At 35.8% G+C, this 14,973-nt stretch overlaps 1 protein-coding gene across 14 annotated transcripts in view; it reads right to left on the bottom strand.

Moving 5' to 3' along the window:
- The window catches only part of CNTLN (centlein), a 181,667-nt gene that overhangs the window by 13,054 nt on the left and 153,640 nt on the right, over positions 1 to 14,973 (bottom strand). For 13 of the 14 annotated variants that reach the window (XM_027910062.1, XM_027910047.1, XM_027910107.1 and 10 more), the window contains 2 exons: positions 14,562 to 14,699; positions 14,022 to 14,207 (listed from right to left, as the gene is read on the bottom strand). In XM_027910062.1, coding sequence (XP_027765863.1) covers positions 14,022 to 14,207; positions 14,562 to 14,699 — 324 coding nt within the window. Of the gene's footprint in view, positions 1 to 2,372; positions 2,465 to 14,021; positions 14,208 to 14,561; positions 14,700 to 14,973 lie in introns of all 14 variants that reach the window. The other variant, XM_027910102.1, reaches the window with a different exon arrangement.

A 14,973-nucleotide genomic window follows, 5' to 3' on the forward strand; every position in this document is an offset into this window, starting at 1 on the left:
ATACATTTTTTCCACTGGATAAGTGCCTTTAAAATTTGTAAGATGCCTTTTCCGTTTATATTTTCTCATCTGACATATACTAATGTATTCATATGTTAAATTGTTTACTTATCATTAGTGATTTAATTTATATGTCAATTCATCCTCCACTACAGAAATGTTCAGTGTCAAGCCACACAGCTCTTAAAAAGTTGAGCTAGGAAGATCCATTTCCAAACTGAAAATTACAAAAACCTAAGAGTTAAGCCACAGAGGTTTTCTTGGTGAGTGTACTGAAGCCAGTATAATATCGCTCTTTGATTACAAAATTGATCCAATGCATCATGGTGCTAAGTGTAGGATTTTGAACTAAAAAATTTCCTCCTCTGCATTTAAAAACAGTTTAATTTTAAACTTAAAAGCATACATAGGTGATACAAGCTCCCTGCAATGAAATCAATGTAGTGTATGATTTTGGTACTATATTGATGTGTAACAATGCCTTTATTAGTACTAGTAATACTAGGATTCAATATTTTCTCTTTTGTTTTTTTTTTCTTTGGTGTCAAATCTAGGGGATATTTTGTTAGTAAAGCCATTTTCCCAACTTAGATGTTACCATCAGAATTATTCCTGTGGGACACACTTAGCTGCTACCAGCCAACTAGAATAGGAATTCCTGATTAATTCCTAAAACAAATCTACAACAGATCTTGTCAGACCAGTGCAATTACTACTGATCTGACTAGAAAAAAAAAAGCAGCTTAAAATTCTAACAGCATGACCTTTCAGTTCCCAGCCCTTTTTAATCAGTAGCAATTGTTGAATCATCTACCAACTCCATATGGGAATACAGTATATATTACATATGCTGGGTGGCATAGAGTTCTGAACCATCTCCCTTATAAGGCCTTCTACTTTATTTTCACAATGCAAAATAGTCCTTCTTAAGCTAATATTTTGGCCTCAGTATGTAATCACTTCTTAGAACTGTATCTTTTGCCAGTTTTGAGATGTACGAAGACAAAGATCTTCTTTCAATTAAAAGGTCATATTTAATTAAACACTCAAAGGAGCCATGGTGATACAAAGACCATGACAGCACACTATTAATAAAGTCCTTACATCCCAAAACACTGACACTCAGTGATCCTGGAATTGAGACAATTTGATCAATGGCCCCAAGTAATGCCATATGACTGAGTCAATGCCTAAATTTTTTTCTGTAATTACCAGGTTAGTTTACACACTCTATTGTTGTTCTTTGTAGCATAATAAAACTTAATGCCCCTAAGACGAACCAAAGTCTGATGCTAGATAGCACTGTAGCTATGTATGGCCAGATTTCAGTCTTGTACTGGTGCAGGTCTCATGGCAGAGGCCATGGCTCACATGAGTTATGGATAATTTTAAACTTTACTGTGTATTGTACAATAGTAATAACAGTGTGCTGGGTCCAGCTGAGATCACAGAATCATGAAGGTTGGAAGAGACCTCCAGGACCACCTAGTCCAACTATCAACCCAGTACCACCATAATCACCTCTTAACCATATCCCCAAGTGCCACCTCCATATGGCTCTTGAACACTCCAGAGCAACTCCCTGGGCAACTTATTCCATTGCCTAACCACTCTTTAGTGAAATGTTTCTTTCTAATGTCCAATCTGCATCAACATGGTGCAACATAAGGCCATTTCCTCTGGTCCTTTTATTTGAAATGTGGCAGAAGAGATTGACCCCCACGTCACTACAATCTCCTTTACAGTAGTTGTAGAGAGCAGTGCGGTTCCCCCCGAGCCTTCTTTTCTCCAGACTAAACACCCCCAATTCCCTCCTCATCAGACTTGTGCTCCAGAACCATCATCAGCACTGCTGCCTTTCTCTGGACATGCTCCAACACCTATGACCTCAATGTCGTTTTTGAAGCGAGGGGCCCAAAACTAACACAGTACTCCAAGTGCAGCCTCGCCAGTGCCAAGTACAGCAGCAAAATCATTTCCCTACAGCAGCACAATCACTTCCTTAGTTCTGCTTGACTCACTATGTTTGGTACAGGCCAAGACGCCACTGGCCTTCCTTGGCCTCCTGCACACTGCTGGCTCATGTTCAGCCACTGTTGACCAGCACCCTCAAGTCCGTTTCTGCTGAGAAAATCTCAAAACAGCAAGTGGGCTGGGGATGCACTAAACACAGCCAGGGAACACATCTGAGAGAGCTGACCCCAGATGACCACAGGGACATTTCATGCCATACAGTATTTTGCTCAATGATAAAAAGTGAGGGGGATGGTGACTTGTGTGTCAGGTGGCCACTGCTCAGAGACTGGGTATTTTGTCTGTAGTTCAATATGAAAGTGCCTTTAGATACAAGTAATGCATTCTTCAGAACTCACCTGTTTTGTAAATTAGAACAGTACATGAATGTGGCCCAGAGCATTAAACCAAACAAGAAGTGGAAAATCTTTTCTGAAACAAGGTTAGTTTCCTAAAGAAACAAAAGCATTATGAAGATGTTGAAGACTGTGAACGAGAAGACCTGAATTCACAGAACTGAACACTGACCTTAAAGAAATCTGTTTGGTGGTAGAACAGTTATTGCTGGCCTACGGTTAGGGCAGACCCTAGTGCTGCAAAAGGCTGAGAAAGCATTACCGCCCCAAGTACTTCATAATCAACAAGATAAAACAGAATGAATGGACAAAATGATACAAAGAGATGATGTCATGCACCATTTCAGCAGCTGAAATAGGCATTCAATTTGTTCCTTACTACCCCTCACAAATGACTTTTAAAATACTGATCCCACAGCATGATTCAAAACTCTTCTACAGTAATTTCATTTTTAATACATGTTATTTAATATATATTTATATACGTTATTTAAGTTACCTCAGCTAGCTCCTTCACTTGAAAAAACACGTTCTAGGCATAAACTTTTTTTTTTTGTTAGAAAAAGGACAAGAGCGTAGACAAGAAATAAAGACAGACCAGCGCAATAGACTTGTCTGGCCAAGGGCTATAACATGTAGTATTCTGACCCATGGGAATGAGTCAGCCTCAAGAGGCTGACTTAATTCTTATGATCCCCAGAGATCACACATGATTTTAGAGACTCCAACAGATGCCTTTAAGTAAAGTGCAAAGGTGTAGAGGACGTATAGAAGAGTGTTACCTTCCTCCGTCAAGTTCAGTGTTCACTAGTAACTGACGCTTCTACTGCCAAATATTAAAGTGCTAATATCATTATTTTACCAGTGTCACAGAGATCACATTTATAATGTGGTGAGTTGGTTTTGTTAACCTATCTACAGTCACACTTTCTGAGGTAGTTCCAAAATTTATAAACATACATGTTCAAACTATGTTTCTCAGCTCTTTACTTGTGCATATCTGGAAGAATTAAGATAGGATTTTATTATCTTTTCATTTAAGAATAAAGAAACAAGCTGTTCAATGCGTTAACCACCCCCCCCACCCCCCCCCCAAATAGAAAAGATACATTCAAGAGAGTATCAGTGATGCCTAAAAGCTAGCAGAGATGCAAAGTTTCAAAGGCTAATTCAATAAACAGCTAAAAGGGAAAAATACATACTGTAAAGCTAGATATCAGACTGGCATATATGATTTAAAATAAACAGTCTAATGTTGATTGGCACTGAGAATAGTGTTCACAGCTTCACAGAGATAAGTGGAAGATGAAAGCATGCATTGCCTGGAAGAAATATCTCACCTGATGACCTGTAAGAATTTCATTATACATAAAAACTAAAAAATTGCAGTATGTATGCAAAAAAATAAGGCGATTCTGTAGTTGCATCTACAACCTGATTTTCCTCATCAGTTAATACAGGTAAACCTGAACACACATAAGCATAACTAAGGATTCAACAGGCAAGATCTGAAAAATTAATTGCAGTAATTTAAAATATTACCAGCCTCTTCTACCTAGAGGCAAAAGCTAACTCCAGTTTGCAGTCCAATGTCCCAGCTCAACCCTGTCTTCTCCATGGCTCTGAGCTATGGATGACAGGCCGTGAACTAGAAAATGTGAACTCAGTAACATTCCAAATCCAACTATCACAAGAACAACTGCAGAAGTGTAGACAGATTGGCACAGTATTGTTTTTTCAACTACTAAAGCTAAACCACAACTTTTCTGTCAAAACCCTAGAGTCATAAAGTAAAAAAGGGGCCAGATGATTTCAGTATTTGCACACAAAACACAGGCACTTAGAACTGCAGACCCCCCAAAACCCAGTTAAAATGTAAGAAGAATAATAAGGTACAATGATAGAAATTAGTAACTGTGTTGCATAAAATTTGATAATCTGATCCCTATGACGAGGGATCACAGGCAAGACTTGAATTTGTATAACTATGCTGGCTTAAATTGTGTTATTCCTCCTTGCCATTAGGAGAACAGAGGGGTGAAAGTCTCCCTTGGCTGGCTTCCCATTTCTCAAAAATACCTTTGCTACCTATCTCATCGTACACACTTGACCAAAACATCATTCCTTCTGGATTCAAAACGATTGAAAACAAAGGTTTCTTTATAGCCATTTATTTCTGAGTACAAAATTGAGAATGTTCTTTTGACTGCATTTTCTTAACCATCTCCAGGTGCTGGAAACCACAGGGAAGAATACTGAAAATATTTCAACCTATATTTGACATTTATAAGAAAAGGAAATTGAATACGCTGTGCTATGTTCTAAAAAAATAGTTCAATTAATTTACAAATGCATAGAGACAAATGACTTTAGTAATAAACAGTTTTTAATTTTAGATTGTCTTCATAACAAAGCATATTTAAACAAAGGTACAGCAATGAACTTAAACTGGCCAATTACAATGTATTTTATATTTCAGTAGAAAGGTATATAATATATACTTAAGAGTATAAATATGCATTTTAAAATTCCCTTTGTGAATAAAAATTAAGGGGGACTGTATGACTGGTCAGCTTTTTCTCTTTTTCTTTTCTAATCCTCTTTTGATAACTGTTTAGTTATCACATTTTATTTTATGCCTGAAATCTTAAAAATATGTTTCTTCTTAGTGTTCTTTGTAATATCTTTAGATACAATGAAGTCCATCTTATTGGTGGAAACCTCATTTATAGAACATACGGTAGGTATTGTATGTATATATGAGGGACATATAGTCATATATAATTTTACAGCTTTAGAGTTATCTAATCTCTCCTGTACACTAAGCTTTAAGACTGTCAAAAACTTAATTTGTAGACCGCGACGTTTTCAGACTGATGCTGGTTTTTAAATTTCAGCAAATATTCCAGAGTTTTCACTGTACTATTGCTAAATTTTCAGCACAATTACCATGTTTTGTGACCTATAACTGGGAAAAAAATAATAGTTTTCCTTATAGCAGAGAATGAGTTGAAATACGTATAATCAGCATGGGATGACAGGCAGAATATTTCTGTCAAAATATATTGGTTTCTCAAATCCTATTTATGTGAAATGGGCAATAATAATAAAGTCCTATTTACTTCAGCATTTAAATCCTATCTCGTTTATACTAATTTTTTGCCTGCTCTAAATTATTTGGTTTCAACAGAATTACTTCTGTGATTTACACAGGTGCTAGCAAAACTACCATAATTCCTTTAAAACATCATATATTACAATTATTTACACAGAGAAATAAAATGGCACTGACAAAGATAAGAGATTCACACATGTGTAGCAAGGGATGCCTGAGATCTCAGAAAGTTTATTATCTTGAACAGTTAGGGCAGATAAAGTCAGCACAGTTGTACTGGACATAGCAAAAAAAGACATTTAGGGCAGACCAAGAAATACTAAGGTGAAGCAACACTCCAAAGGTCACATAGCAGGTCAGTGACCAAGATGTGAAGAGCACTGTGATTCCGTGACACTCAGTGCAGTGTCTAAACTTATGCTATCTTTCTGCAGAAACACACAAAAAACCATAAGAACTATAAATCAGATACTCTGTGTAAGTCCACTGCACTGCTGAAACAAATGTGTCTGAAACCTAATTTAAGAGCTCAGCCCTAGCATTAAACTCTTAAAAAACTGGTTAAAAGATAAAACTTATCAACTGTGCTTTTTAAAAATACTGTAATGTTGGGGTCTTTTTTAATGATTCTGTCCTCATAGAGCTCTTCCAACCTCTCTGTAGCTCTCTTGGCATTTACCTTGTGGAATCTCCTAAAGCCCCAGCTTTCTGAATTACTGTGGAGACTTCAAAAGACTCTGTATATGAGTACTTTCTGTTCATCCTCCTTCAGCTCATTTTCTTAGCAATCTAGTTGACATACATTACACAATTATTTCTACATGAACTCTTAAGTACATAATTATTGGAGAATTTCTCCTCATTTCCAAGTTTTGCTGCTTTTCCTGTTATAAGGTATCTGATCACTTCAAGCCCAGAGCCTTTAGCATGCACTCATATGCCCATTCCTGAAGTCTTCCAGTTATCCCTTTTTCCAGTCAACATTATTTTCTGTCTTTTAGACACCAAACTGGCTACTACCTTTAAACCAGGCATCTTTCTATGTCCAACAGAGAGCTGAGTCAGAGCTTTAAAAAGAAGTGTCTCCAATCCATTTAAAGGAATCCCAGGAGAATCTAGACCCTTTCAAGAAGTGCAGTGCAGAGTCTCCAGGTAGCTCCCAGATGATATTGCTTGTCTCATTCTCTGTTGAACTTTGGTGGGGTTTTTTCCCCAGGCTGAAAACGAATTTTTTTTGTAAGCTGGTGAAAACAGTTTCCTGTTCAGCTCAAGTTTGTTGGATCTGTTCATACAGTATCTACCATTACAGAGTTATGGTCTGTGAGAATGGTGCTCATGAACTGTAAGAAAAATGAAAATACCAATAATGTCAACACAATCACCTGTGTAAGTCAGACACACATCTAAACTTTCCATGAGACATACGTGCACAACTAAAACCACCTTACATACCTTACAATTTGGTTACATAGATTGAATAATTTAAATCAACATCACTAAATCCTTGAGAGAGTTATATAAAAAGTAGGATATAAAAACATTCGATATATTTTAAGCTACCTCTGTTATGGTCTTTATCTACCAAAAGCCAAAGTGAAGTCCTATCCTTCTAGGTCTAAGAAGCAAATAAAAAGCAGAGTAAGAAAAAGCTTTTTGAAATCTTTCTCTTTATTCTTCCTTTTTATTTATCAAGATTTTATCCATTAAGACATCTACATTATATTCTGTTCCTGGCACAATGTATGCATCACTAACCATATGCCTTCTGTAAACTGTAAGAATTCATTCACTTCATTCATTAAAATTCACAAGGCCTATTATTCTGTTTACAGTCTAATAGATATTCACTGTCACTATTCAGGCCTCTGATTCAATTTGCCTAAATCCCAGATGCAGAGTAATCCTGATGGAGATTAGCTTAATTTATCACCAATTTCTTCTCAGAACCAAGAAAGGTTGGCATTTCATAATAAAAGCTGTGTTTCTCCTTTTTTCCCGAAGTAGCACACATAGTGAAAAGGAAGCAATAAATGCCGAATTTTTTTAATGGTGATATTTTCTCAGTTACACAGGTTTTGTTTTGCATATAGAACAACACCTTTTAAGGTGTGTATTCTGCAAATAAGACTACTGATTCTCATCATACTGGAACACATCCCTGAAACCAAATATTATCCTGATTCTGACTGAACACAGATTGGCAGACTTATCATCTGCTCCACACAATACAAAATAATCACTCTGGGTATACTTCTCTAGGTAAAGTGTTGACAGTTTGGAGTGTAATAAATGAAATATACTTATCTTTTGGCTTTCAAGTGTTCCCAGTGGGGAAAATTTTCTAGCAACTTGAAGTCATATTAAAGGTGTCCACTTCCATATCAAAACTGACAGTGTTGATTTATATGATACTATCGGCTGTTGTTTGTAAAATGTCCCTGTGACTTACTAAAGAAACCTTTGTTTGGTCAAGCAACACTGCCAATTACTAAATTTTACAATTACCCATGATGCAGTTGTTTGTTTTTTTTTTTTTTCAGATAAAGAAACAAATGGTCACTGTGCATCTGATCTGGGTAGGTATATGAAAAAATATGTTCTGCATGTCCTGGGCCTGGAAGGAGTTGGAGTAGTAGTACTGTCACAGTTTGGGAATACATTCAGCAACAGAAATGCTCTATGAAGAATACTTCTTACTGCCTTACCATAACTGGAGAATTCTAAGAGTCACCTGCAAGGATATTCATCTATCCAAAGAACTGACTCTGTGGCTGGCGATACAGGCACTAGCAGTGTATTTGTGTTGCATTCATGTTATAAAAGAGCTGACAAAACCCAACAGAATATTTCCCAAATATTCATGCCTCCCAACTCAACCACCAATTATGTTCAATTTTTTTTATTTTTTTTTTTTATTTTTAGATAAAGAGCAAATAGGGCATCATCTGCATATGGCCATTCTGAGAAGAACATGTTTCCTAGCAATGCTCTATCTTCACAAACACAGAACTGTTCAAGAGAAATAGACACTGATGGTAAATAACAGGAATTTGCCAAATAAAGGGAATTTTTAATGTGAAAGTGGCCAGTCATTAATTACTTGTTCTTTGCAACAGGAAGAAGTTTCATGTAACATTTTCACTTAGTACTGACAGTAAGGGCAGTACCAGCATGTCTAGCCTGCAACCATGTAGGCCTGTCCTGTTCTGATTCTCCGTGGTACACAAAAGCTGGTGTTCTGGGTTTTCAAAAGGTTAACTGACTTTTCATGAATTAGCTCACAACTGACTCATATAACGTCTATGATGACATTTCCTAAATGGAGTAGGGAGGAAGCTTTGTAAGGCAGAAATGAGCCCTGAGGGTCTCAGGGGTGGAACTTTTTAACAGAAGTGTTAACTTACCTGTTACCTACAGCGGAAGATAGCAGTGAGAAACAGTCATGCCAAACTGATGCCAGTATTCAAGATAAACTGCAGGAAGGTAAGAGAGACTGACATATATTGGGATATAAAGTGAACTGACTGAATGGTAAATAACTGGCAGAACATTATTTGGCCGAGCAGAGATGAAATAAGTCCTCTGACACATGTGGCTGCCCACAGCTGTATGTCAAACAACAGAGGGTGAAATGCACCTAGCTTAAGTCCTGCTCTGGGTAGCCAAAATGAGGGCAGATGTCTTAAGAGGATGAAGGCTAGATCCCCACGTAGATCCATTAAGCTTGCCAAGTAAACTGCCGTGGGTCTTCATCTTGGCAGTCAATTCTATTAGATGGTTGTACTGGAGACCTATCAAGAACAGTGCCAGAACATACCAGATGTGCAGTGTGCTGCAGAGGGTATCCTCTGTAGAAAGCACACAAGTCCCAAATGATAGAGGTACTTTGGAAGTGAGAAAAGCACTTAGATGATTTTGAAGCATTCAGCTGCCATCACCTATTTATTACAGCCACAGCTGAATATAGATGCCTTATCAAAACATCTTCCTCAAGGTCAGAAGAGCTCTTATATTCTCATACTCAGGCAGTGTCATCACTGAAGATTAACCTTTCAAAACAAGTTTTGTTGATGTATAAGTTGAATGGGACAAACAATACTACTGAGTCTTGAGCTTACACGGTCTCTAACAGAAACATACAGTCGAAGTCTAGCTACGCAAAAAAACCCAAACTACATTAATTTCCTACATTAGTGTAGGAAAATAGAATTTATGAAGAATTTTGGACAGTTTCATAACAAACTAACATGCTGTACCAAATTTTCAATAGACATCCCATGAAGCATTCTAATAGCAGTTTTTTAACTTTATCCAGTGGCTGTTTTCTGCATGAGTTCTCAGAAGTGCTGTGAACACAACAAAGAAGATTTTGTTCCAGTTGTGGTGCTGCACATAGCTGGTAAGATCCCCCTGAGGATCTGATAGGGCAACACATGTTATAGTACATCCTGAACTATGGATACACCATAGAAATTGAGTGCATGATTCAAACAGAATTTATGGTGCTGATGGAAGCTGGATGGGATAAAAATGTGCAGCTTTAGAAAAGGCACCTGAAGTATCAGCAGAACCACCTGGTCTCTCCTACAGATAGTTTGCATTCTTCTGTAATAAAAATGTTTTATTGGGTCTAGTTGACATTATACTTCCATTATTGTTTTGCAGTCTTCATAAATGTCATGGACAAATTTTATATCAGGATTTGAATTTTGTGATAATACTTAAAAATCAAGATTAGCTCTGATCTTTACAAAACTCTAAATACACCTATATTTTAAGATTTACTTTTCAGATTAACTGCATGGGCGATTTTTAATCCACTTAACATATTATTTACCTTGCATAGCCTACATTTTTTGTCCGAATATCTCAATAGTAGATCAGATATCTTAAAAAACAGTATATTAAAATGAATAGTAACCTTTATCAACTGACTTTTACCACCTTCCAGAAAACAAATCAGATTCAATGACACTTAGTTTCCATAAAACCCTTCTAAGAAGTATAACTATAATCTTGTTTTATTATTTTAATAATTGAATTTCATATCAGATTTTCAGTATTTTACCCAGAAATTAGGGTAGACTAATGAACCTAAAATATTGCCCTTTCTGAATATTATCCTTCTTTTATGCTCAAGGCAGTATTGTAACATATACACTCTAACCTTGAATACTTATTCAAAATGAGGACCAGCAAGAGAAGAATTTCTTAACCAGCACAATAAACTTGTAAGCTATGAAAATTCTCAATTTAAAAATACTATTTTTTTTATAAAATGTTTAAAATCTTCCCTTGGTTACTACAAGACTGGGGATATTGTAATGTCTTCATATAACATTAGCCTACTTCATTCCAGAAACAATAAAGAAATATTCATGGAAGACCTCTATCTTTACACAGTTGTAGATTTTTTTAATCTAATATAGATTGTATCTACCCTGTAATATCTAACTTATTAATAGTACATTTTTAAATACTGCCCGTTTATTATTGTTCTTGGCCTTGCTGCCCACAGATATCCTCTTGATTTCTTTAGTCTCTTCTGCATCCTTTATAGTCTATTATCGCTCATATTTTCAGGTTATTATCTATAATTCATTTCCAATTCCTTCATATTGCCTTTTTATTTCTAAATATTTTGTATCTTTCCTATTAAGCTGAAATAGATATTTATAAGGAGCTACTCTCTAATTATGGAATTGTGGTTTTTTGGTTACTTAATAAACTGTTACAGTCCACAATTTCTATTCATATTTCCCGCTAGCCTGTATCTTCCTCATAACAGCTTTGGAGAAATGAACTGCTCTGAATCAACCTATTTTAGGTGCCCTTTTAGTTCCCACTGGAAGCAATTCAGGACACCTGATCCCTATATCATGGTCACACAAAATAAGTCCAATAATTACTTACAACATACTGGATACAGCAACTTTTGTTTGCAATTATTTCTTCCATGATTTTTAGAAACTATTAAATAGATGCTACAATTTAGCTATTTTATTTCATTGCATAAGTGTCCCAAATTGGGGTGTCCACAGTAATGCAACATTTTATTGTATATTGCAAATATGGGCTCAACTAGTAACTCATCATAATGTGATTCAGTTATGTATACTGTACTTCTACCAGAAACCACTCCACCAGGTTTTGTTACTTAGTATCTTGACCCAAATGGTTCAAGACCGTGGGGTTTTGCGTTATCAATAACTCTAAAAGCCAGTAACACTGTCCGGTATAATTAGAAAGAGTCACACTCTCTTCTCTGAAGTTCCTCTGTTGTCTTACTAATAGCTGTGACTATTAATTAGTAACTGAAATAATGGAATTGCTTTATGTTAAAAAAAGAACATGGAATAGGTAGAAAAAGCAATTGCATTCAATTTATGAATGAGAATATTACAATTGCACTCGGAAAACAAGTAAGGTTTAAGAAGAGATCAGAATAGAAGACAAAGATAAGAGGGTCATACAAATATGTTAACCTGTTTAAGTGAGATACAGGTTAAACTTGATCTCTACACAGAAAAAAATTACTTGAGTTACTGAAACTGGAGAACCAAGACCACAGGAAAACTGACAGCTACCTGGAAGGAGAGAGTAGAAATGAGACAGACCAGACTTCAAAGAAAGAGCAGGTGCAAGAAGGAGTACTACTACTTATCACGGTAAGTATTACCACAACACCTTGATCTTCCAACTCAGGTTATAACATCAGATACACAAGAGGTATTTTAACAGGATTTGGTTGATATACTGCACAGTTCCAATCGCCAAGGATTTTCAATTATATTTTTTTACAGTGGTATACCATGAATAGAATCTGATTTTAGCACCTAACTAAACAAATTACTCTATTTAAGAACTCTCTATTCATCAATATTTGACTTAATGACAGCATAAAAATTTTCAAAAAATCTTTCTGCAGAGGAACAGTACTCAGCAAAAATGTTATTTGAAATATGCATGCATATTCTTTTTATCCTGGCAAGAAAGTAGGTATTTAGCTTTATTAGCTAAATATTATTATTTAGAGAGAAATTACTTTTCACACGCAGTACAACTGTGTTAGTGATAATGAATATTCATGACAACTAACACTGAAGCTGTCATCTTATTCAACAATGAATGAAGTTATAATACTTGCTAATGGGTGAGTTTCCTCGTTACAGTTACTTTTGAGAACAGAATATCTTTTACTTTCCCATTTTTTTGTTTTTTACAAACCTGGGGAAATGAGCAAATGCTAAAGGGCTGAGAACCTCCATGTAGAGTGACTTCTTATCAGATGATGACAGAAAAAAGACATAATACACAAGTGTTTAAGTTACTAAATTTTAACCCACAGTTGAAAGTTATTCTTGAAGAAATAACTATATATGCCTTCTTTTTATATGTAGTGCAATAAAATACCATTGCTCTTTACTTTGGATGCTACCAAACTTGCCCAAACATATCTGAAAGGAGCTCAACTCTACAGAAATCCAAGAACAGTAGAAAACTGGATCTGTTTTATGGGTTAATAAGCTATAGCCTTGTTTGAAAGTAAGGTATATTGTAGATATGTGCTAAATTAATAAAATTACAGAATCTTCTGAATTGGTAGAGATCAACAATGATCATCGAGTCCAACTTCTGGCCCTGCACAGGATCATCCCCAAGAATCAAACTATGTGCCTCAGAATGTTGTCCAAACACCTCTTGAACTCTGTCAGGCTTGGTGCTGTGACCACTTTCCTGGGGAGCCTGTTCCAGTGCCCAACCACCCTCTGGATGAAAAACCTTTCCCTTATATCTAACCTAAACCTCACCTGACACAACTTCAGGCCATTCCCTCAAATCCTATGTATTCAAGATAGGTACATACTGAATAGGCTTTATATTTCTTAATTATGTGGTGAATATAGCAGAAAAATAAATAATATTTATATTTCAAATATTAAATAATAAAACATAGATTAGTCTGTTCAGTGAAACTTTGCACTGATTTAGTAGGATGAAATGATCTGTCTGACACCTCCAAGACAGCATTGTTGCATGATGCACTATAGCAGTTTTTTAAGAATTTAGCCAAAATACGGAAATAATATTCTATATACTTTTCCTAAAATTGCTTTCAATTTTGCAATATAGAGCCTTCCTCATTCAATATTTCTAAAATAAAAAGCATGTGCATACGGAAAATTAGGTACTTCACAGTAACCAGCATATATGAATTATTATGTCAAATGTGTTGAGAATTTTTTTTCTGCAGAGTAGGCTGATATAAAACTAAGCCCTTTTTCTTGGTAACAAGTATATGGCAGCCATATATAGATAAAAATTACTGAAGTCTTTCTAAGTCTGGGACATAGACCCCGATTCTTTCTCCTTATTTAGACTAATTCAGACCCGACACCAGATCACTGCAGGGACTACCACTACATCCAGAAAAGGGAATGCACCAAAGATCAGTCCTTGCTTGATCTGTTACGTTTTTCTTTCAATCAAAATTACCTTTATTTAGTTGAGCACTCAAAGAAAATGAAAATTCAAACCTTTACAAATGTCTTGAACTCTTCTACTTTCTCACTGGTGAGCAGCAACTTCTTCTGTAATGTTTCCAAAGCCTCTGCACTCTGTTTAGCCAAGCTCTGTAGCTGATCAGATGTAGCAGTCTCAAGTTCAGTCATAGCACATTCAGTCTCAATCATTTTGCTTTCTAGTTTGGTAAGCTTGAGATCCTGAAATACATCCACAGAGACACAATAATGCTACGATAAAAGCTGATAAGGAAGTTCACAAATGTATGAAGAAACCTTCCACACCATACTTGACATCACAGAATATTTCACTTGCAACACATAAAGTGTAATTTCATGGCAAAACGTAATCACATTTTCAGTCATCATGTCCATGTTTCAGTATCTAAATTTCAGAGATGTGACTGAATGAGGCGAGAGAAAAAGGTTACTATTATTCTGCTCTTTTCTCCCTTTCTGTATTTAAAAAGTCTAAGCTGATGACCTTGCAACTTTTCTTTTGAAAGTAAGGTATGGAATAGTTTCACAGTACAGCCATCACAACTCTAATTATACCTTTTTCTCCAACTCATCTTTAGCCTTGTGATACATCTGCTCATACTGAGACTTCTCTTTCGTAGCTACATTAAGTCTTTGTTTCAGTGAGTCAATGGAAGTTTTTTTGCTTGAACAGTCTTCAGCCAGTGCCTTTACCTGAAATAATGAAAGACCAAGGGCATTGACTCTCAACATGTATAACTTAAAAATTAAATAAAATCAAAACTAAGCCTACCTATATTACATTAACATACTTTTGCTATATAGTTTTATTGAAATATTGTTTTCAGAAATTACAGTATTTAATAAATCTCTACTGCTGCTCCAGTAGAGACCTTTTACCATGAGTTTTGACTTGTATTAAATATAAAGAAGAGCTCTTCATCTGCAGAGCTGTTTGTTTATGTATATTTTAGAGTTACAGTACTTG

Source organism: Empidonax traillii, unplaced genomic scaffold (genome assembly GCF_003031625.1).
Source record: "Empidonax traillii isolate 1590-97213 ecotype Southwest subspecies unplaced genomic scaffold, ASM303162v1 scaffold28:size2823434, whole genome shotgun sequence".
Lineage (NCBI taxonomy): Eukaryota > Metazoa > Chordata > Aves > Passeriformes > Tyrannidae > Empidonax > Empidonax traillii.